Source organism: Crinia signifera, chromosome 4 (assembly GCF_055691185.1).
Source record: "Crinia signifera chromosome 4, ASM5569118v1, whole genome shotgun sequence".
In the NCBI taxonomy this organism is placed as follows: domain Eukaryota; kingdom Metazoa; phylum Chordata; class Amphibia; order Anura; family Myobatrachidae; genus Crinia; species Crinia signifera.
The window spans coordinates 79,519,190-79,544,934 of NC_139220.1; the positions used below are offsets into that span (position 1 = coordinate 79,519,190).

The 25,745-nt window shown below is 44.6% G+C and overlaps 1 protein-coding gene across 13 annotated transcripts in view; it reads left to right on the forward strand.

Moving 5' to 3' along the window:
• Window positions 1-25,745, forward strand: part of TENM2 (teneurin transmembrane protein 2) — a 2,252,147-nt gene that overhangs the window by 1,917,951 nt on the left and 308,451 nt on the right. For all 13 annotated transcript variants that reach the window (XM_083181867.1, XM_083181872.1, XM_083181875.1 and 10 more), the window contains one exon: window positions 20,182-20,295. In XM_083181867.1, coding sequence (XP_083037993.1) covers window positions 20,182-20,295 — 114 coding nt within the window. The remainder of the gene's footprint in view (window positions 1-20,181; window positions 20,296-25,745) is intronic.

The following is a 25,745-nucleotide window of genomic DNA, read 5'->3' on the forward strand; positions in this document are numbered from 1 at the left end:
GCTGTTACTGGTACTCTTCTGTTGCTGCACTGCACCAGCACTGCGCACTGAACGGCAGACAGCACAACACTTTGTATTCAGGAGAGGAGCAAGCAGAGGGCGTGACTTCGGCTGCCAGGTGCTCAGCCATTTTCTGCTGATTGCTGTATAACAGGGGCAATGCTCTCCCCCACATCTCCTCCCCCATCTCCTGTCACACATCTCCTCCCCCATCTCATGTCACACATCCCCCCATCTCCTGTCACACATGTCCTCCACCCATCTCCTGTCACACATCCCCCCATCTCCTGTCACACATGTCCTCCACCCATCCCCTGTCACACATCCCCCCATCTCCTGTCACACATGTCCTCCACCCATCCCCTGTCACACATCTACCCCCATCTCCTGTCCCACATCTCCTCCCCCCCCCATCTGCTGTCCCACACCACCTCCCCCCTCTCATGTCACACATCTCCTCCTCAGCACCCCCATCTCATGTCACACATCCCCCCATCTCCTGTCACACATCTGCCCCCATCTCCTGCACCACATCTCCCACCCCACCTGCTGTCACACATCACCTCCCCCCCTCTCCTGTCACTCATTTCCTCCTCAGAACCCCCATCTCCTGTCACACATCCCCCCATCTCCTGTCACACATCCCCCATCTCCTGTCACACATATACTCCCATCTTCTGTCACACATCTCCACCTACCAACTCCTTCACAGATCACCTCCCCATCTCCTGTCACAAATCACTTCCCCCCCACCTCCTGTCGCACATCAGCACTCCCCACCCGTCCTCTGTCACCTGTCCCGACATATGCCTGGCTACACTCACCTGCCAGTTACAGCAGCAATATAGCCATGCAGTTTGGAGAGCCCCCGTCCTGCCCAAGCACATTTTGCGCATATGGTAATGTGCGCATGACGTCATGACGCCCCGTCGCACATTACATATGCAAGAGAAGGAGGGGCTTAGGGGCAGCAGTGGGGTGCTGATAAACGGCGGGGACAGTCAGGAACTCAGGGGGTGTTATTATGGAGAGGTGGGGCCACACGGTGACAATATGCATACAGATAAGGAGGCAAGGCGGCTGAGGTCAGGGCGCACGCCCTGTGAGGCCCCTCCTCCACCCGGCCGCTGCATAGAGCAAGCCCGTTTAGCAGCCCCGCCACCTCCTTTCCATATTTACTTGCCGAGCCCCTGTCCCGGCCGCGTATCAGCGCCGCTGCGCCGCACAGTACCCCGCTGGTGGCTGGCTGGCTGGCTGCATACAGTAGTCTGAGGCGCAGTTGGAGGCAGCGCAGCCTCTGTAACCTGAGGCACTAGGGGAAGTCTTGCTCGCTCTTGAAGGCATATGTAATTGTGTGGGCGGAGCCAGCTCACTACACCAGCCCCAGCCCCACATGATCATCTTTCGGTGATTATAATGGCCAATCTTCCCCTGGTGGGAGTGACAGCAAATCGCTGCTCAACCCGGACCTGTACATGAGTGACAGCACAGGACGTGCTGCTGATGTGTCAGAGCGCGTCCTGAGGGCTTTTTTTTTCTCCCCAGATAGAAGTGGCGGTATGACATACCGCCGTATACCGCCTCACTTCGACCACTGGTTCTGTCACATGGAGCCTTCCTCTGAGGCAGTCCTCTAGCACAGGAGACCATTTGTCAGCTGCGCTACATTCTTTGGAAAAAAAAAATATTCTATAAAGTTCTATAAATCGCACTACCTGAAATAAAATGAAGTAATCTGAAAAAAAAAAAAAATAAGATAAATGACACAAAAAAAATGGATGATGATTTTTCTAACTGTTTTGTCCATTTTCTTTGAATTATTTATTGGCACTTTTTTGAGTCCATTAAAAGTGCACATAAGGGGTAATTAATAAAAAGCCTACCTTAGCCTCAACATGTATTAGTTTTTTCAAGAACATAATAGGATTCAATTGTGTCTCAATGACCTAGTACTCTGAGTGTAAACTTTTTTGTACAGAAGCAAGTATGTAATGTGCCCAGAGGTATAGCCAGAACTTTGTGGGCCTTATAACAAGATGTACTAACAAACTGTACACTATTATTATCGAAATGGACAGCTCTTCCGATCCTTTTGTGATACTAAGGGGGGTATGCAATGTTCCGCCGCTATTTCTGACGAGGGAAATAGCGGCGGCTCCCTATTCAATGCTGTCATTAACGACAGCATTGATGCGGGATCACGGCAGAACGGGCCCGACTTCAGAAGATGCCGGGCCCGTGGATTGTTGTTATCCAGGCCGCAGATCGACAATCCACGGCCATTTTCGCGGCCATGCCCCCTTTGCACCCAATGGCAGGCGGGACATTGAATCTCGTATGTCATTATGAGGTCTATCTGACCGCAAATGGGCCAGGATCATGGCTGTCGGCAGGATCGACAGCCGTGATCCCACATTGCATACCCCCGAAGACTTCTGGGTTTTTTCCCCAGGAGTTCCTTTGCCCATGCTTGTATCTGTCTCAGGGAAAATGTGGAAAGAAGCCCAGAAGCTAACATTACCCTCCACACCAATGCCCCGGTGTCTGGGAAACATGTAGGAAATGAGACCAATGCCCAAATCTGGCTTTTACCCATATTTTCCTTTAGTAGATCCCATCCTTATGCAACACAGTTAATCCATTTCACATTATCCAGTTCATATTCCACATTCCAGCGCTCTAGTTCATATTATGCTACATTATAATGCCTCACAATGGATTTTATACACCAATACAATTTATACCACATTACAATGAGCTAGACCAGGTGCTTAACTTGATATCTTGTACACCCAAAGGCAAAAATTTGTATTGGCTTCTTATATAATTTATCACCATTAGTAGATACATAACACATGACACGTTGACATGGAAGGTGGGCTACTCCAAGCTCTGGACCACATACAGATGGAGCCGCTCTCATCAGAGCGGCTCCGGGCACGACTACCACCGTGTGCTGTCCACCAGAATGGGGCACAAGTCGAGACGCTCGCTCACCCCACTCTTGACGCCACTCACGCGTCCATGTCCTGCCACTGTCCGCAGGACCGCCATCCGATAGAAACCTGCAGATGGAGGTCTGGCGGAAAGAACGAGAGAGATCTGTAGCTCCTGCACCTATGGTAACTACAACCTTGAAGGTAGCACTATAGGAAATATAGGACCTGATTTAGATTTGTAAGATGCTTTACATACAAATGCGATTGTAATGGATCTTCCAGCTCTGTATATGTACAGAACAGGTCTTGTGATATCCCTCATAGCCCCCCTGTTTCGCAGCATGATTGACAGCGCAGTCTATACATTGTTTAAATAACATCACACAGCCTATGCCTAATGCCCATTTATCACTCATGCTCTCCTCTTTGCACATTTTTGTGGTTTATTTTGCGTTGACGGTGTTGAGCAAGTGTTACAAAAGGGCCTGTTTTATAAAAGGTGCATGTCACTTGCTTTCTAGGCATGAAATGCCCAATTTCTGCAGCGACAGAGGCAGACTTCCTAGATCTAAATAACCTGTTCTGATAGTCGCGATGGTAATCCAATGCTACGTCTTGGACACCGCACTTGAATCACATATGCAATGTCTATTTTCTCCTCTCCATTTTCATTTCATTTGTATGGTACTGCACAGCTGCTTCCCCACAGCTGTGCAATAAAATACAAATCAGACCCACAGCCGACCACTCGTTCAATCACTGCACAAGCCAGCAGTGAATGACAGCTCATCTGTTCAGGCACATGGAAATGACGTTCGCCACAACTGATCACGCAGCGTGTATGTACAACACACTTCCCGATCCACCTGCAGGACAGGTACATCTGCAGATCAATTGCTCTTTAGATATATCTTGTGTCCCCAGCCTTACTATCATGCAGGAATTAAAATGTGACTGCCTCTGCTGGTAGAGTGCAGAACTGCATTTCTCTATGCTTCTTATGCTAATACCTTCAGCTGCTGAAGAACACACTGTGAAGATATCTGTCTGAGAATAGTATGATGAATCAATATGAGTCGGGAAATGAATACAAATAATAACAGAAACCAAAGCAACTTCAGAATCAGCAGGTTGTGGAATCTGTCACTGTTTGGCATCTGTATTTATAGATTAGACACTAGTATGGTGTCTCTTAAACAAAGGCTGGAACAGTATGTGAGCCACTGCCAGTAATAACAGCAGAGCATGACATACATTCACAACTGGGATAACAACAAGCAAATATCTTTTTTTTGCTTGTCAAGTTTTCTGATTTAATGAGCATGGCCCTCAGACAGCTCAATGTGAATTGTACCTGCTGCAGTTCCCAGGAATGGACAGCTGCCATCATCACTTGTTCTGATGACAGATACAAACTAAAGCAGTGACATTGGACACTTCCTAAAAGCATGTAATAGTAAATGGCTAATTCTGCCCCTTTAACAAAGAAAAACTGATGTGTGAACAGGAGAGAATGGAAAATAATATTAAACATGGCTTCAATTATTATATACGAATCAGGCAGATGTACAATACAGTGTTTCTCCTGTTCAATACAGTTCACTTTCCTTTATCTGTCTGTGTGTTAGCATGTGGCACAACAGTGAAGCACTGCTTGATAATGGGCCTATGGATGGGATCATTAGAGGCAAGGTTGGTACCTGCAGTCACAATATGGTTGGCTGTTATTGTTTATCTTGTCACTGCATTGGAAGGCCTCAGTATAAGCAGATCTAGATTGCAATGGATCCTCCTTAGACCCAACACTGAATGGTATGCTGTCCCTGCGTCTACAATGTCTAGGTTGACCACTAATGGTTGACAGTGACTAGGTCAACACCTGCAAATAGTCAACACTTCATACAGAAGGGCAACACAAGCTTAAGTTTGAAATGGACATGGTTGACACCCACAAGGTCGACATGCATTTTTCATATTTTTGGGGGTAGACCGACTTGTTTCATACTTTGCTATTCAAGTGGACATAGAGAGAGAATATAATAGAGTGCCGAAGCATGGCGAGTTCAACGAGCCATCTGAGGGGACGTGGTAAACTTACACAGTGTCCATATTGACATATGTCGCCATAGACACCAAAAAAGTGAAAAACTTGTGTCAACCTTGTCGGCATGGACCATGTCCATGTCGACCTTAAGCTTGTGTCAACCTTCAGACAATGTTGACCTATGGAATGTCGACCATTCTCAGGTCTTTTTTGACACTGTTGACCCACTATACCGTGACCATATCACAGCATTATGCTGCAGTCACTGGCATCAGACTCACAAGTAAAAATATCATATTGCCACCACCCACATGTCACACTGAAGAGGGAATGTTAAATAAGAGGATACTGTAGGTACCAGGGCCTGATTAACCAATAGGCTAAATGAGCTGCATCCTGGAGCACTGGGCCCTGAAGGCAGTACCAGCACTATAGATTACTTTGGGATGCTAGGGCTTGCTGGTGCTGCTGTAGTTGGGGCCAAGCAGGGTGTCATGAGATCTCCCCTGGGAACTGTGGGAGCAGCTGTACCTGCTGGGATCACAGAGGCAGGGACGCCGGGAAGAGGAGATTCTGTGATTGAAGCCACTGCCACCATTGTCAGCACTGCTAGGGCGGTAAGTGGCAATATGATTGGAGCTGAGGCCTTAAGGCCCCCATACACCTGAAAGACATTGCACCCAATCATACAACCTCGAGGGATTGTATGCAGATTGTGTGCACACAAACGTACAATGCGCAATCCCACAGGTTGAAGTATTGGTCCTCTGATCGAACGTGCTGCATCAGTTGATCAGTTGGGATTGGGAACCGATTGCATGTGCTTTAAATCACAATATATTACAAATTACAAGTTGGGAGCAACCCTTATCCAAAATGCCTGGGACCATATTTCGGAATATTTTCATATTTTAATGAGGTATCTTGCATTTATAGTTTGTGTATGAAAAAAAAAAGTTTGTGTCCTATCTCAGGCACTGAATTTGGATGCCAAGCAATCATTTTCTTGTACATATTTAGCGCAGTTACATATCATATTCCAAGTAGTGCCAGTTACATATCATGTCCTCAGTAGTGCCAGTTACAGATCATGACCCCAGTAGTGCCAGTTACAGATCATGTCCCCAGTAGTGCCAGTTACAGATCATGTCCCCAGTTGTGCCAGTTATAGATTATGTCTGCAGTAGTGCCAGTTACAGATCATGACCCCAGTAATGCAAGTTACAGAGCATGTCCCCATTAGTGCCAGTTACAGATCAAGTCTCCAGTAGTGCCAGTTACAGAGCATATCCCTAGTAGTGCCAGTTACATGCCATGTCCACAGTAGTGCCAATTACATATCATGTCCCCAGTAGTGCCAGTTACATACCATGTCCACAGTATGCCAGTTACATATCATGTCCCCATTAGTGCCAGTTACATATCTTGTCCCCAGTAGTGCCAGTTACATATCGTGTCCCCAGTAGTGCCAGTTACATATCGTGTCCCCAGTATTGCCAGTTACATAACGTGTCCCCAGTAGTGGCAGTTACATATCATGTCCCCAGTAGTGGCAGTTACATATCGTGTCCCTAGTATTGCCAGTTACTTACCGTGTCCCCAGTAGTGGCAGTTACATATCGTGTCCCCAGTAGTGGCAGTTACATATCGTGTCCCCAGTATTGCCAGTTACATATCGTGTCCCTAGTATTGCCAGTTACATACCGTGTCCCCAGTAGTGGCAGTTACATATCGTGTCCCCAGTAGTGGCAGTTACATATCGTGTCCCCAGTATTCCTTTCAGCACAACAACAAAAGTAAATTCTGGACACTATAGATTTCAGAATAATTTGAATAATGGATATTTGGATAAAGGATACACAACCTGTACATTCTATAAAATAAAGGTCTAATGCTGCTCTTCACCAACCAAAATACAATGTGTGGTAATTCAAGTGTTTTGCATATCGGCGGCTACTAGAGCAGTTGAAGTGTTGCTCCATTCAGCCATGCAGAGCCGCTGATGCTGACATTACTGTTGTTGTTCAGTCATTTTGACAGGTTGGCAACTAGTAGAACTATAATGTAATACAGACACAGCTGGAAATTAGTGGTCTAATTTACAACCCAGGGATGTTCAGGGCCGGCAGCGGACTACTATACTATGCTTTATGCTGCAATAAATGCCAAATTCATGTCCATATAGCACCAAAGTGCTCATGCTGTAGTTATCCAATTGCAGACAGTGTAAAGGGAGTGGATTTGGGAAAGTACAACTAGGTTGAAACCCCTATCCCTTACCGAGCCCACTATAATATACTTCTGTTTTGTGTATAACAAAAATAAAAAAAATAAACCTTTGAGAACTAATTATGCAACACAGAGGCATGGGTATGGATCTGGGCTTTTAGATCAGAGTGATTTTATACGCTTGAGCTGTGTTCCATATTGGCAGTGACCTACCTGTTGTTATTTCTAGAGTTCCTTGAATATGTGCTAACATTGTTGAAATTAATCATCCCCTAGCATTATTATTATAAATCCAATACATTTAAAGGCGAATGCTGCTCCTCACCTCTATGGGGGGATTGTTTATCACTCTCCACTTTATCATTTTTGATATCTTGATTCATCTCTCTCTCTCTCTTTCTCTCTCTCATACGTATGTACATACATACATGATCCCTGACGACGGGAGGTTCCCTCCCGAAGCATGCTGGAAATAAAGTAACCAGTTGCTTGTGAAGACTGTTGAGTGCCGCTTCTCCTTCTCCTGCTACATACTGTACATACATAATTACATACATACATATATATGCAGGTCAGCATAGGAAAAGGCTTATATCTTATGAGTTTGAATGACAAATGAGATAGCTAGATCCCAATCTTCTCCTAACAATCACTTGAAGCGGGCGGACATTTATTCGGGAGAAAGAAGAGCACATATAAAGATAAATAGCATATATGAAGTTGCATCTTATAGAAGAAACTGCAGAGATGTTTCCCTGTTTTGTGCTGCTGCAATTCATTGCATACATTTACAAATTAAACGTAAAAGAGGGAAGTGAAGTGGAACCATGTCAGAGCGGCAGAAAGCGGCCAGATTGGCATTTTATTTATATGTCTTTTCATACTATCTGATAGAATTAACCAACTGAGCATTTCCATTTCCCATGTACAATGCTCAATCAATGGTTGCAATGAAGTGGCATTTCAATCAATGGAAATTTTGATTTGCTAGTACCAACTGAGTGTCAAGAATGATGATAATTTCCTTTAACTCATTGACTGCCTAGCATGTCCGTATGTCACCGCAGCTCCAGAAGGTATATATACTGCTACTGGATTATTTATTTATTGAGCTCTGCTATTTTAAACATTTTTTTTTTCCACAGTGTACTAGAAATTCACATAAAATGCTGCAGAACTTGCCACAAATATATATTTTTTTACTGGCTAAATCCTAGCTACTTCCTATACCTATTTACTAGATTTGTTAGATTTTGTGCTATACCAAGACAAATGCTATATTCATTGTGTATCCTGTGTATTATTGTGCATTGGGTTTATAATACAAGCTATAGTTATGTTACTTTGTGTCTGGAAGTCTTCCAGATGTGTATGCATGATAATCTATATATCTTTAAATACAGACTTTAAACGTGAAGCGTCTGAGAGACTTTACAGTCCTGCTGTACTTACAGTTTATCCCATTGGTGGGATTATAAAACAACATTATCATTAAATTACAGTATTGTCAAAATTGTCCTAAACTGGATGGACTACACATCGCCATCTACAGGCATGGGCATATCTTTCCTAAATGAAATGGGCATAAAAGTGTAAATATTAGTCCTATAATTGATATCAAAGAATAACTTCATCCAAAAACTTAATCTACACTTCATTCTTTTTATTAAGTTATTCATTAATGTATTTCTTTGATATAGTATTTTGTAGAGTCCAAAGAATTAATGCAAAAAGGTATATCTGTTTTGCCGACTGTTTGTTGGATACATTATAGACCCATGCACTAGACTCATGAATGGGTAGTCCGAGGGAGAGGGGCATTGCCACAAATCATTACCTTCTGTTTGATATCATTGTATTATTTATTTATTTATGAACAGTTTCTTATATAGCGCACACATATTCCACAACATTCACATCAGTCCCTGCCCCAGTGGAGCTTACAATCTATATTCCCTACCACATATACACGCACACACAGACATTCTGGGGTTAATTTTGTTTGGAGCCAATTAGCCTACCAGTATATTTTTGGATTGTGGGAGGAAACCGGAGTACCCGGAGGAAACCCATGCAAGTACGGGGAGAATATACAAACTATGCACAGTTAGGGCCATGGTGGGAATTGAACCCATGACCTCAGCACTATGAGGTAGTAATGCTAACCATTACACCATCCGTTGTATGCAAAGGGTCATGACATTATCCCAGACACATGTCAGTATGTAGTAGTCAGTGCACTCTAAATGCCAGACACTATTATAGTAAGAATTGTCTTTTCATGTTAAACTATATAAGAACCATGTGTGCACATCCCCACTGATATACTATTAGTGTGTATGCAGAGGGTCAGACTGGGGATCTATAGAAGCCCAGCTCTTGTTGTCTTGACCGTTCATGACTCTCAGGGGCATTGCAGTACCCCCCCCCCCCTTCCTACTTTATCTCTGTATGTCAGCCAGCCGAGCAGTATGCAAGAAAATGGAGGTGCTTGGCCAGCCCATGTCTCCTTGTGACAGACAGCTGAGCAGAGTACTGGGAAGTTGTGCTTCTTGACTAGCCCTGGTCTCTCTGTGTGGCTGAACTGGCATTTCTAGAAGGCAACACCAGTATAACATTCCAGATATTGATTCTAGAATGTTTGCTTTATTTAGTTTCTTTATTTTAACTGTATCAATGAAAGGGCCATAGAGGAAGATGACATTGGATACATATAGGAGATGAATGACCTTTGAAAGAAAATAATGTGTAACATTCACATCCTCAAATGGCATTACAAGGTATTGTAGTAATACAACAGCTGCCGAATAACTGATAAATATTGTCCCCTATGTATACACATGGAAATGACTATGACTACTATAACAATAGAGATGGTAATAGAGGAGAGCAGAATTTTTAGTGGGCAAATAAAAGATTGTTTTCCACTGTCAAAATGTATTTTCCGCTCAAGATAAATGGCACTACAGGAGTATATCAGCTGCAACCAATCGATACAACCACTAATACCGGATGCCAAATTCAGTAAGAGCAGAAGTGTGCATCTTATCGGCAGAACACAACCGGAAGTTGCCGTGTGGAATGCACAGAACTTCCGGCGGAAGGACACGCAGACACTTGCTTTTGCTGACCATTTTTCTCATTAGGAGGGTTATAAATATCAGGAACATTCACTAACTGTCCATCAAACCTTTCACATAATTCACACATTGCGCAACTACTGTATATAGAACAAATCTTTGTTAACAGAGAACAGAGAAAAGCAAAGCAAAAACCAAACCATTTCACTCATTTTCAGTCACAAGGAAAAAGGTTCCACATTTGTATTGAGAGTACGAACGTTGTATTGTGCATCTATATTCGCTAACTTATTTCAAAGTTTTTCTGACCTCTGTATTGGTATGAGGGGTTCTCATTTTGGGGAGCTGTCTGCTGAAAGGTAAATGTACAATTTAATGACTTTGCCTCTAAGGGGTAAAATTGTTCAACAGAAAGTAAAACAAGTAAATTTTAACATAGTCAATATATCTTTGTAATTGCGTAAATGTAAATGAGCAATTATAAAGCATGCAAGTACAGTATGAACATAAAATCAATATTTTACACAGCAATGGGACATAATGAACTAATAAATGTATTATTCACGTCTATATCGCCATTACAAATAGCACAAACATTGTCTCCTGTGCATAGGGCAATACGAAGGGTAAGTTATATTGTCACCACTTCCAAAACAGCTGACAAACTTGTTGACAGCAGATATTTGCATTTCTAATAATACCAACACAGATTTGGTAACAATTATTGATGTAGTCTTATAGTCTTGCAAATACATTCATTAATCACTGAGTGAATATTAATAACGGAAACATCAGACTTTTTGAGGGGCCAATAATATTTAACAGTTTGTTTTTCTTGGAATTAAAGTGCAATTAAACAACTTCAGGTAATTGGAATTCTCAGCTGAAGAGGCGAGTGGATAAAGGTGCTACGCTATGGTTGAAGAAAGACAAAAACATCCTTATCCACTAAAAACATATCCAATTAAATATGTCAGTACATAGACTACCAACATTTAAATAACATTGTTACTATGATCTGTAGATTAAAAATATTTTTTTTTAAAGAAAAGTGTTACATATCATCCATTTGCCTCTTCAATTCTTAATTCGTCAACCAGTGCAATGAAAAACTTGATGTGAAGTAACATTAAAATTTGAACAAATATTATATATATATATATATATATATATATATATACTGTGTATATGTATATATATATATATACTGTGTGTGTATATATATATATATATATATATATATATATATATATATATACACTGTATATAGGATGATTGTAGAAAAACTGCACACTCCAGTAGCACTGATGTGGGTGCTGAACCACATACTTAAATTGAGTAGGTTTTCCAATCCAAATACAGTATATGCAGATCAATGGAGACCAGCGTACCACTGTTTTTTAAAGAATGTCAATTATATTGCAAAAAATGGCCATATAAACCAATTTTTTTTGCACAGTTTGAAGGATCACTAGTCCCTGGGAAGTGCCACCCACTACAAAACTATTATTGACAATGAAGACATACAGTATATAGTACATTCATATTTAGGTGTGTATTTATTTATACGCTCACATATAGACATTATGTGCATGTTATACCTGGTAATGGTAATGATTATATTCTGCACTGGTAAATGGGGCTGAAACCTAGCACATCTATGAAATACAGTATGAGAATAGGCCTGGCTAGAAGGGTAAGTTCAACCCAGTCAACCAGAGGCAAGTTTGGTTCTCCACGTAAAAAGACAAAAAACCTGCAGTGGATTGGTAGGGCTCCAACTCCGCTGTGTGACAACAGCCAGTGCATCAGTATCAGTATACAATATCGTCGTCTACCATCAATTGCAGATGCAGCACTGAAATGGACAGGTGTTAGCAATCCATGGAAGGAGGAGCATCGCAAAGCTCCACTGGGCTCATAAACTCAACCTACATCATTTACAGATATTTTTACAATAATTCAATAATATTAATTATTAATAATTATCAAGTAATAATATTAGTGTTTATTGTAGATAGGTAGGAAACATTGTACAAAGAAATAAGCAAGTTATCTTATCTTGAGCATATTGAAGCAGATAGGAAGTCAATGTAAAGAAACCACTTTTCACCGTGTGAGCCTATATCATGAGTAACATGCCCTAAAACGGTTAATACATGAAGACATTAGCTTTTATCATTGTTGCTGCTGTCACAGGTAGCCATCTGCAGATCTAATGCGCCAAGCCTGTACAATCCTGGCAAATTGTCGGCAAAGAGATACACATGCAAATTGCCCCAATTAATTTGCTAATTGCATTCAATGTTTGTACTTCGGATACTGTAAGTGTCTGACTTGGCTGCAGACCGCACAGCAAGTGGTACTGACTTACAAATGGAAAAATACATACACTTGTTTTCAGGAAGCAGCTAATAAAAATATTGGAAAAGCTAAATATCATTAGCATTTCCTATGACTTCAGCATATTGGGGGGCATTTACAAATCAGCAGCAGTGTGAGGGGTCTACCGGTAATTTTGTGATGTCACAGAACTGTATCTGCAGACTGTGCTCATGGTTTTTTTTTATGGAATGCCAAATGGATTTTGATTTGGATGAACAAACTGAGCACCGGGGAGGATGCCGGATATTCTAATTACACCTCACCACTGTGCCTGGTCCCCAAAAACATGTACAGTATACCTATTTGTGCTTGTGCAGAAATATTTAAACAGTGCATGTGCAGTAATGCAAATTCCACAAACAGGGATTTAGTCACTGTGTGTATCCTTTACAATAAAAGAGTAGGGCTGCTCCTCACCTCAGTTATATGTGCTGCGGCCACTAGAGGCAGCTTCATGGGACAAATGACTTTTTGAGATGATGTTAAAGCAAACTTGCCTACTTTTGAAAACTAGTTTCAGAGAGATTTTAGTTGGTATCAAAATTTTCCACAGCGCCCGTTGTCAATGTCATGCACCAACAAAAGGCGTGTCTAGCTCCATATATAGAACAGATTAAGTTGGGGGCCCAGGGCGTCAGTGTCTCCTGCCTTAGGGGCCCCTTTGGCCAGAGTGATACTTATTTTCTTCTAACTCAGCATATTATATGTGATGCCTATGGAATAACCTCCAAATGAAATGTAACCATACTGTACTTACCTAGTTTGGAGAAAGTTTTTCACAGACAGGCACCAGAATTGGGGGGCTCTTTGGGAGGCCCTGGAAGGTAGCGCCTAGAAGTAGGGATGTGGACTACTACATCTGAGAGGCATGTCATAAAATGGCTTACATCGAAATATAGATGAGCCCCAAAGCAGTTTGCAAGATCTCCTGTACTTGTTGAAGAGAAGACACTGATACGTGTCAGGACTTGTTCATGTATTGTGTCGTATTGTGTAAACGGCCACGAGAAACCTTATTTAATATGCATGTAGCTATAAGGATTATTGTGCCTTATAATAACCAATGCAGGGAAATTATATTGATGATTCCATTTGAATGTATATTTTTTTATTTCTTTTTATTTTATTTTTTGTCTCCCCCTAGAAATGTAACCGCTGTGTAATGTGGGATTGGTGAAATCAGGGATATTGCTAGATCTGACTCTTTCACACTTGCTGCATATGGAGAGAGCATGCTGGGGAGAGAGAGAACACCACCTAGGGCAGTATTCAATGAGAAAGTTCTCAGTGCATGGAGAGCGTTTTATTTCGCTCTCCATGCACTCTCTGTGTTTTAGCTGAGATTCTCCATGTTTGGAGATTCTCCGTCACGGCACTTTACCCACTATTCAATGTGGCTGATGCTCGCCGCCACTCACGGCGAGTCTTAACCCCTGCAGCGGATGAGCGTCCGCGGCAGGGAGCTTTCAGGGAGCCGGGGGACGGAAGCAGCCAAAGAGATTAAAGTATCCCTGGCTGCTCCAGAGGAATGTGGAGGGGAGGTGGGCTCCCCAGGACCCAGGCAGCACAGGCTGCCCCCCCCCCTATAGCCAGCGGGGGACCCAGTATTCACTGCACCCGATCGTGCATATTAACGATCGGGTGCAGTGAATATATGAATATCTAATGAGCGGCTCGAGCGCTCCGGCCCCCTGCTGGCTGCACTGTGTAAAAAGAAAAAAAAGAAAAAAATATATATTTTTTAAATTAAATATATATTCATGTGCTATAAGCACATGAATAAAAATAACATGCCCCTTAACAGAAAAAAAAACCTGATTTTTTGACACCAAAATAAAAAAAAAAAAAAAACTTTTAGTTTAAAAGTTCACATTCCAGCTCCCCATCAAAAGATGGAGAATTGCTACACGGAGAGACACGGAGAAAATCACTTAGAAAGACGGAGAATATTTCACATTGAATAGGGTTGCTCACTTTTGGAGAGCAAAATGCTCCGTCCAAGGCGAAAAAAACAAAAATTCTCCATAAAACAAGGATAACTTTCTCATTGAATACTGCCCCTAGAGTCAATTACACTACTTTGCAGTAATCCGGTCTTTTTTTTTTTAGTTGGATTACACACATTGTAGAAACAAAACATGAAATAGTTATGCACAGAAAATGCAGGTTTAAGGACAGCTAGTTAGAAACTTCTTTTTACCAGTATCACTTAATTATAGCCTTAATAAGTGGGATCCAAAGTTAAACCAACTCAGCTCTGTTCAATACACACACATACACACACACACACACACACACACACACACACACTACACTTCCTTATACTACCCCTATATACAGTGCACCCCCAAACCCCTCCATATAGTTCCTCTATATACAGGGCTCCTACCCTCCTACCATATACTTCATTCTCTGTACCCCCTCTTCCATATACTTTGCTGCAACCACAGCCTACTTGCCATCCTGGGACTCTGTATGTAACTAGTAGCAGCAGTAATGAGGAAACCACCAGACGGCCTCGCTGTGCACAGTGATGGCATCAGGGACTCATGTGGCTACTTACAGGCAGGAGAAAGTGGTGAATCAGTCCGGCACGAAGGGTTGAGATGCTTTGTGGGGTCAGAAATGTAGTTACCGGGAGGAGGAGTTGGTGCTGTATATTTACACTGCAGGCCAGAGGAGGGTTGGAGTCCTGTGCTTGACCCCCCTATACCCAGCACAGGTCACGCCTAGACCCCTACAGCCAGCTTCTGGTTGCTACTAGTGTCCTCTACCCTCAGACTGGCCAGGAGCTGTACGGGGACTAGTGAGCTTACACGTTCCGGTACTTGTGTATATCGCCTGCCCATTACACACACATGCTCAGCATGACAGAGCTCTGCCTTCCAGCAGCGGAACTTTCAAAACCCTGCCAGCTCCTGTGTGAGACCTGACAGTACCACGTATCTCTGAAAAAGCTCAGTCTGGGCATGTGTTATTCCGACCAGGTCCACATCAGATTTGCCACATAACAAGTACATTTGACAGTGTTGTCAGCATTTAGTACACAGCCCCTAAAATGCTGAGAGTAATATACATTCTGGAGTACAAATGATAAATAAAGAATAAGGTGTGAATTTCCTAAAACACCTTTTTTGTCCATTGTCCACATACATTTTTAAACACCTTGTATTTGCGGGAGAAAACGAATGGACTTCTATCATATAACAAGATAAAACTGTTCTAAATATTGCCACAACCTTCATTGTTCTGTATAGCCCCAGATGATGTATACCATAACACAACACCATTTCATTTTAATAACCCCTGTGATTTAAAATTTAATAATGATTCCTTTGCTAAATTTACCAACTAATTAATTAATTAGCAACTTTAATTCCCACAAAGATCTCACATTTAGTTTTCATTTTCAGATATTTGAAAAATGCCATCAGCTTTCTGGTCCTTCCTGCATGCCTACACATGTCTGGCCTGACCTACATATGTCGCAGAGCCAGAGAAAGGGGGTGGGCGGGGGGGGGTATGCTGTAGGGCTTGAAACGTACACCAAACACTGCTCACTAACAAAACAATTATTCCAAGGCTTTTCTCTCATGATATCGGCTGTTGAACTGGGAAAGACATCATACATTCACAATGTCATTGTGTACCAAAGATTTATGAAATAGGTGTAATTGCAGTCTGTAGTGTTCATGCTTCTTCAATCTCTGCCATATCAGTAAAAATGTTTCCCCAAGTATCAATGGTGTTGTTTTTATACTTAAAAAAGCTTCAATAGTTACCATAGTAGCTTATAGCCTGATTCAGAGGTGTACACAAATGGCATTGCAGTTGCCAATTTGTATGCAGCGGGTTAGGGCTGGTGCAAGGAAGTTCGGCGCCCCCTGCAAGCTACAGATTTGCACCCTACCTCTTAATTAAAGGACCCCTAAATTCAAATTACACCACACAGAAGCACAATCTTATTCGCATTATACCGCAAGTAATGTTCGATTCACATTACATCACATAGCAGTGTTCCTTATTCACATTATGATACACAGTAGTTTGGGTATTCATGTTATGACACACAGTAGTGTCCCTTATTCACAAAAGTGGAAAAGTGGGGGTCTGGATAAACGATGGCTGTAGTTATGTGAACGCCCTCTCTGGAAAACGGGGATGTGGCCACTCAAAATGGGCGTGTCCCTAAGTGTAGTGTACCACACCATATACCATTTATACACATTATGAAACACAATAGTAGAACCCCTTATGCTATCTAGTACTTGTGCCCCTTATAAAATATGCCACATGCAACAAGTCCAAAATTCACACAGGAGGAGTCACAAATTATGCCACACAGAATAAGTCAAAATGTACATGGAATGAGCCAAAGTTCACATTATGCCACAGGAGAGAGACAGCAAGGAGGCAGGGACAGAGATCATGACAGCAGTGAGAGAACGCAGAGTTCATTTATGGGATGAAGCCCTATAGCAGGCTATTTACTTTCCAAGTCTACCATGGGCCCAGAAGCAGCAGAGATAAGAGCCAATCTTATCCCATGTCGGCAAGGGGGTTGTTCGGATAAAGGGAGAGAGAAAGGGAGTGATAGAGAGGTAGAGAAATGGTGAGAGGAGGAGGGATAACAGAGGAGAGGAGGAGGGGAGCAGAGGAAAAGAAGCAGAGGAGGAGGAGCAGAGGAGAGGAAAGGGGGAGGAGAGGGGGTAGTGGAGAAGGGAGAGCAGGGGAGGGGGAGAGGAGGAGGGGAGGAGGCGTATGGAAGGAGAAGGGATAGCAGTACAAGAGTGGGCTGTGTACCTCCTGTAATCGGCCCTGCATGCTACATTATTGGTAGTGATGGTAGCGCTGTGTTTTCTGCCCTTGCTCCTGTTGCAGTGATTTTCCCCCAATGCTATTCATCTTCTCCTCCATCTCCTCAGCACTGGGTCTTCTATTCCTGCACCCCTGCACAGGGTCCCCTGCAGTCTGAGAGAGAGGAGAAGTTTGGGAAAATGATGGGGAGAAGTGAGCAAGGGAGTGGAAAAGAGGACAGAGAGAGTGGAGGAGAGGGAGAAGTGGAGCAGGGGAGAAGAAAGAGGAGGAGTGGGGGTGAGAAGGAGGGCACGTGAAGGAGAGGTGAGGACAGGGTAGAGTGGAGGAGATGGGGTGAGGAGGCAGGGAAGCAGAAGAGTAGGATGGAGAGGGGAGGGGATCATAATAGGTTGGAGAACTCAGGAGGTGCAGAGGAGAAGATAGGAGTATGGGAAGTGAAGGTGAGCTGGAGTGAGAGTTGAGGAGCAAAGAAGGGAGAGCAGGAGAGGGGGGTGAGGAGGATCAGAAGTGGACATGAGGGAGGGGAGGAGGGGGAGGAGAGGGGGTGAGGAGGATGGAAGCAGAGGAGAGGAAGCGGAGGAAGGGATTCAGAGGAGAGGAGGATAGAGATCGGCAGGGAACTGAGGAGAAGGAGCTGAGGGGAGGAGGAGTGGAGGGAGAGCATAATTGGAGGATAGGAGAAGTAAAGGGAGGAGAGGGGGATCAGAGAAGGTATAGCAGGGGAGGGGGAGCGAAGGGAGAGCAGGAGGAGGGGACATATGGAAGGAGAAGGGAGAGGAGTATAAGCCTGCTCTCCCTTTTTCGTCCTGTCATCAGTGTGCATGCTACATGATCAGCAGCGATGGTAGCGCCATATTTTCTGCCCTTGCGTCTGCTGCACGCTCTCTCTCCCTGATGCTATTCATCTCCTCCTCCATCTCCCTGGCACTGGGTGTACGCTTCTTGGTCCACAGCAGCTCCTACTCCCTGGAGCCACACTTTTCCCCAGTACTAGGTCTCCTCTTCCTGCACCCCAGCAGCTCCCTTTCCCTGGCACTAAGTCTTCAACACATGCTCCTTGGCGCTGAGAGCCACTGGCAGGCAGCCAATCTCAGGGGAGAAACGGTAGAGGCTCATGGTGTGCAGGTATTGTAGCTGAGGCACAGTAGTGTTGCTGAGGGAGTCATGGGATGTGGTGCATTAGGAAAGTGCAGCCACCTCTGCACACGTTCATTCACTTCCGGGTAAGTGGATAGATGTCCTGCTATGCCATACCGCCACATACCAGCCCACTTTGACCACTGATTCACAAAGACACACAGTAATGTCTCTGCCTGCCACTACTGCCTGTCATATACTGTAGATTGATAGGTGCAGTAGGGATGAGGCAAATGCAGGATTCATAAGGGTATGGGGGGGGGGGGATATTCAAAAGTATACAACAAATAGGTGCCGAGGAGAGGAGGAGGAGAAGTGAAGGGAGGAGAGGGGGATCAGAGACGGGAGAGCAAGGGAGCTAGAGAGGAGGGGACAACACACTCATGAATACAGCACCCTCCATTTGGGATTCACCCCAGACCACTGAATGCAGTTTCACCTAGAGAGCCTCCCAAACCCCTGACATAGACATGCACAGCTCACTACATTAGGGATTGCACCTTTGGAAAAAAACTACATTTCCAGGCAGAGGGTATGCTGGAGGGGGAAGTTGAACACCCCTTTATTGCTGGGATCCCCACTCCCCCAGGGTGCCGGCCTGGGCTGAACAGTCAGGGGAACTAGTTTCCCCCGGCTGTGGCATTACACTGCTGGCTGTTTGGGTCCAGTGCTATTTACTAAAATATGGAGGACCCCTACTCATTTGTCCCTCGGATATAGGGAACCAGGACTGGCCCTTTTTAGAAAGGGGGGGAAGGGGGCTCAGCAAAACTGGCGATCCCCTCCGCAACGCTTCCCCGGTAAAGGGGGGTTATAAATTAAGAAGATGCATTTTCGCATTAGAGCAGCCACCCCCTGTGTGCCTCGCTCGGTACCCCCACCCACCTCAGTGAAAGCAGCACCTGTGTCGGGTCTCAGCGATGTCAGATCTGGTCCTCCTGTTAACGTGTGTGCCACCTGGTCTTCCGCTGACACGTGGCAGGGTATGAAAGGGGAGGAGACCACAGTAGCTGCTGACTAGTCACACAGGACAGGCATCGCCACCATCACTACCCAGGCGCAGCAACTTTAAGAAGGTCCGGGGGATTGCCTGCTGTGTTCTCGGGCTCCTCTAGGCCCCGGGGTTGATAGCATTTAGACCCTCTATAGTTACGCCACTGCTGAACAGTATTTGTCACGTTCCCTAAATACAGTATCTCTGTAGTTTAACAATCTAGTATATGATTCAACTGCGGTTCAGAGATATGCTGACATCTGACCTGCCAGTGGATTGAGCAGAGTGCAGAAAGCACTGAAGCAGCCTTAAAAAGCGGTTGATCAGATTTCTCTGTATTTTTTGTAAATTCTGTTTTTCTCTAAATATAAAATATATAATAAGGCAGATTACTGAATACTAAAGTGTACATGTATTGCACTTTAATCACAGAGAATGCTATACGATTGTTGTCCCACTCCTAGTTGTGTGAGGGCTGAGGTACAAGCTGCTAGCGACATTGCCAGCAGTTTATGCATTTTATATTCACTTCTCATCGCCTTATCTCTCCTGCAGCAATGCATCTCCTTGGCCTGAACTGGCAGCTCCAGCCAGCAGACGGACATACCTTTAACAATGGAATAAGAACAGGCAGTGATGATGTTGCAACAATGCCATCTGGAGGCAAAGGTGAGGTTATATGTGCAATGCTTCTTACAATGTGAATGACAGATGCTTAATCTTACAGTTTATGGACAGATATGTGTTTATTTATCTGACTGTTGTGGGGAAAAATATTTTGTATAAAATGTTTCTCGTTCTTTATAATGCTCTGTTATACATGGTTTGACCCCGGCGGCCATCGATACTGATTTCATATCGCTGGCCGGGGGTTGACTGGGATGCAGCATTGAGCAGCATGGAACTTGCTCCGATCCGCACATCGGGATTGAATCTGCTTCGACTTCTGCAAATACTGTTTTTCAATTCGATTATATAGTCAAAATCAAATTGAAAAGGACACTGAATGTAACTGCGTCCACATGAGTTTATGTATTTTATAGACTGTATTAATCTAAATGCAGCAATACATGTCTTTATTTTGTATTTATTTTCAAAGCGGTTGAATAATTTTCTGTAAAGGTATATGTATGTCTGCTGTAGGGAGCATGCTTCTATAGGTTAAGGTACTGTACTGTATGTCTGCTGTAGGGAGCATGCTTCTATAGGTTAAGGTACTGTACTGTATGTCTGCTGTAGGGAGCATGCTTCTATAGGTTAAGGTACTGTACTGTATGTCTGCTGTAGGGAGCATGCTTCTATAGGTTAAGGTACTGTACTGTATGTCTGCTGTAGGGAGCATGCTTCTATAGGTTAAGGTACTGTACTGTATGTCTGCTGTAGGGAGCATGCTTCTATAGGTTAAGGTACTGTACTGTATGTCTGCTGTAGGCAGTGCTGCAAGAGAGGCGGTACAGGGTGGTACGGCGTACCACTAAAACATAGGGTGCCGGTACCCCGTACCGCCATAAGAAATTACCCCCCAGGAACATTGTGCGCATGCGCGCATATGTAAGTTGCGGGGGGCTTGGCCTGTACAGGTCCACTGCCCCCCACCACAGCAGATTTCCTATGGAGGGGAGGGGCGGGGAGCGCATCTCGCGTCTCTCCTTCCTCTACCTCCCCTCCCTCAGCAGCAGCAGCGGCGCGGAGGTGGCGGCGCAGAGATGGCGGCGGGGGGAAGCAGCGGCTGGAGCGGGAGAGAGTGAGACCAGGCTGCAGCAACCAACGGTGAGTTGTGCTGTTCTGCAGCTGGCACTGTGGGGGCATATTTGGCACTGTGGGGGCATATCTGGCACTGGGGGCATATGTGTGGCACTGTGGGGGGGCATACCTTGCACAGTGGGGGCATATCTGGCACTGTGTGGGCATACATGGCATACCTAGCACTGTGGGGGCATGTCTGGCACTGGGGGCATATCTGGCACTGTGGGGGCATATATGGATCTGTCTGGCACTGTGGGGGCATATGACTGGCACTGGGGGCATATGTGTGGCACTGTGTGGGTATATCTGACACTGGGGGCATATCTGGCACTGTGGGGGGCATATCTGGCACTGTGTGGGCATATGTGTGGCACTGGTGGGCATATCTGGCAATGTGGGGGGCATATCTGGCACTGTGGGGGCATATTTGGCACTGTGGGGGCATTTCTGGCACTGTGGGCATATGTGTGGCACTGTGGGGGCATATCTGGCACTGTGGGGGCTTACCTAGCACCGTGGGGGCATATCTGGCACTGTGGCGGCATATATGGTTCTGTCTGGCACTGTGGGGGCATATGGATGGCACTGGGGGCATATGTGTATGCATATCTGACACTGGGGGCATATCTGGCACTGTGGGGGCATATATGGTTCTTTCTGGCACTGTGGGGGCATATGGCTGGCACTGGGGGCATATGTGTGGGCATATCTGACACTGGGGGCATATCTGGCACTGTGGAGGGCATATCTGGCATTGTGGGGGCATACCTAGCACCGTGGGGGAATATCTGGCACTGTGGGGGCATATATGGTTCTGTCTGGCACTGTGGGGGCATATGGCTGGGCATATCAGACACTGGGGGCATATCTGGCACTGTGGGGGCATATATAGTTCTGTCTGGCAATGTGGGGGCATATGGCTGGCACTGGGGGCATATGTGTGGGCATATCTGACACTGGGGGCATATCTGGCACTGTGGGGGGCATATCTGGCATTGTGGGGGCATACCTAGCACTGTGGGGGCATATCTGGCACTGGGGGCATATGTGTTGCACTGTGGGGCATATGTGTTGCACTGTGGGGCATATGATATCTGGCACAGGGGGAATATGTGTTGTACTGTTGGGCATATAATATCTGGCACTGGGGGCATATGTGTTGCACTGTGGGACATATGATATATGGCACTGGGGGCATATGTGTTGTACTGTAGGGCATATGACATCTGGCACTGTGGGGGCATATGTGTGGCACTGTGGGGGCATATCTGGCACTGTGGGGGTATATTAGTAATGGGCATCAGTTGTGCGGTGCAATGAGCATTATGGTGTGGGGCATAATGTGTAACCGGCATTATGGCATGGGTCATATGTATTGGGTGTGTGACGCATAGCAGGCATTACTGTGTCAATTTTGGCCGTGTGCCTTCGGCGAGCAATATTGTAGCCACTCCCCCTAGTGTAATGACCACACCCCTGACCACGCCCAATTTTGGACGCACGCCTATGGTGCGCGGCACAGTACCACTAAGTCGTTTTTCCTACTTGCACCACTGGCTGTAGGGAGCATGCTTCTATAGGTTAAGGTACTGTACTGTATGTCTGCTGTAGGGAGTATGATTCTATAGGTTAAGGTACTGTACTGTATGTCTGCTGTAGGGAGCATGATTCTATAGATTAAGGTACTGCACTGTATGTCTGCTGTAGGGATCATGCTTCTATAGGTTAAGGTACTGTACTGTATGTCTGCTGTAGGGAGCATGCTTCTATAGGTTAAGGCACTGTATGTCTGCTGTAGGGAGCATGCTTCTATAGGTTAAGGTACTGTATGTCTGCTGTAGGGACAAGGGCGTAGATACTGTAAGGCAGCCCCCGCTACCGCTTGGGGGAGCAGGGGCTGCGTGGGCGCCGGCACCCGCCCGGGCCCGGCACAAACACTGACTGAGTCTGCAATCCTGCAGTCAGCCACACTGTCTAGAGCCTGGCTGCTGCTGCCCGTGCTGCCAGCCTAAGTACCTACTTGGGTGACGGGTGGGCGGTCGCATGGGAGGATGGTCGGCAGCTGTCACCAGTGATTGGTGATCAGTGTGTCCAGCACCGGAGCGGCGGACAGCAGTAGAGCAGCGGCAATTTACAACTTAATAATAAAGTGTCAAATGACTGCACGGCTATTGATTGGCTTAGATAGAGCACTCTCAGCCAATTAGCGGCCTCCTTCCGCGGTCTCAGCCAATCAAGAGCCGGAGAGTCATTTGACACTTTTTTTTTTTAAAGTTGCAATTGCCACTGCTCTACTGCTGTCCGCCGCTCCGGTGCTGGACACACGGATCACCGACGCCCGCCCGCCCACTGCGGTGCTGGACACACTGATCACCGATCACTGGAGAAAGCTGCCGACCTTCCTCCCATGCGACCGCCCACCCGTCACCCAAGTAGGGATTTATTTATTTTTTTACTGATGCCCACGCCCGCGCTGAAGCCGACTCGCCTGTACTTAGGCTGGCAGCACGGGCATTGTACTGATGTATAGGGACATCTAGATGGGGAAGTAGTGATTATCAGAATTTTATCAGAATTTTCAGATTATCAGATTTTTTTTTAAAATCTATAAATATATGTGTGTGTGTATATATATATATATATATATATATATATATATATATATATATATATATATATATATATTACACACACGCACACATATAGACTGTGTGATGGCCTGGCACTCCACACAGTGTTCAGCTGCTTTGGTGCCCCCCGCAATGGTGAGGTACTATGTTCGGAAGAAGCAGTGGCACTCTGAAGTCTGATATACTGCAAAAATTATGTTTAATGAAAAAAAAAAAGTCTCAAAGGACCAATGTTTTGGGGCCACACTTGCCCCTCAAGGTGACAAAGTTATGTGTGTGGCCCCGAAACGTTGGTCCTTTTGAGACATTTGTAGTTTGTGCATTAAATATACTTTTTGCCATATACCAAACTTCAGAATGCCACAGCTTCTTCCGAATATGTATATGTATATATATATATATATATATATATATATATATATATATATATATATATATCGAGAAAAAGAAGGCCACACAATGCGCTCAGTGAATTTAGTTAAGCAGCAACCCTGAGGGGGTCCCCTGTTAGATAGGACCTAGTATAGAAATAGAGAGAAAAGGGGTTTTCAGGGTGCGCTAGGACCTTTCAATTATTTAAGACAGTATGGTTTAAAATAGGAAAAATTTAATAAACATTTGCTCACAGAGCATAGCAGTATAAACAAAGGTCGAATTGATACACTTTACAATGTATAAAATGACATAAACACAATTCAGGTCAACAGTCGAAATGCGCCCAATAGGCCCAACGCGTTTCGTCGTGAACACGACTTCCTCAGGGGCACAATACAACAGTAGGCAACGATGGTCACACTGTGAATTACAGTAAATACAAATAAATACAATGTCCATAAATTGGATAAAAACAAATAATAAGAAGAGGGTAATAGGTTGAGCAGGTGTAATCGTTTTCCTTCTCCCTTTTCTTACACCTGCTCAACCTATTACCCTCTTCTTATTATTTGTTTTTATCCAATTTATGGACATTGTATTTATTTGTATTTACTGTAATTCACAGTGTGACCATCGTTGCCTACTGTTGTATTGTGCCCCTGAGGAAGTCGTGTTCACGACGAAACGCGTTGGGCCTATTGGGCGCATTTCGACTGTTGACCTGAATTGTGTTTATGTCATTTTATACATTGTAAAGTGTATCAATTCGACCTTTGTTTATACTGCTATGCTCTGTGAGCAAATGTTTATTAAATTTTTCCTATTTTAAACCATACTGTCTTAAATAATTGAAAGGTCCTAGCGCACCCTGAAAACCCCTTTTCTCTCTCTCTCTATATATATATATATATATATATATTTCATTTTTTGGTCTTACCAAAATGCCATGGGGGGGGGGGGGGGGGGGGGGCGCCACAAACTTTTTGGCAGGGGGGAGCAAAATTTATAGTTACGCCACTGTGTAGGGATCATGCTTCTATAGGTTAAGGTACTGTAATCTGTAATGTATGTCTGCTGTAGGGAGCATGCTTCTATAGGTTAAGATACTGTATGTCTGCTGTAGGGATCATGCTTCTATAGGGTAAGGTACTGTATGTCTACTGTAGGGATCATGCATTTATAGATTAAGGTACTGTGGCGGGATGCTGTAACATCCGTGCCCCCTGTCCGCCGCACATCGCCGGTTACCGCAGACCTAATTATCGCATATGCTCTAACATATGCGATAATTATGGCAAAGGACAGCTCTTGCGTTAAGAGCTGTCCTTTGCGATCTTGCTGGCAATGTGCTGCGGGTCCCGGCGGCTC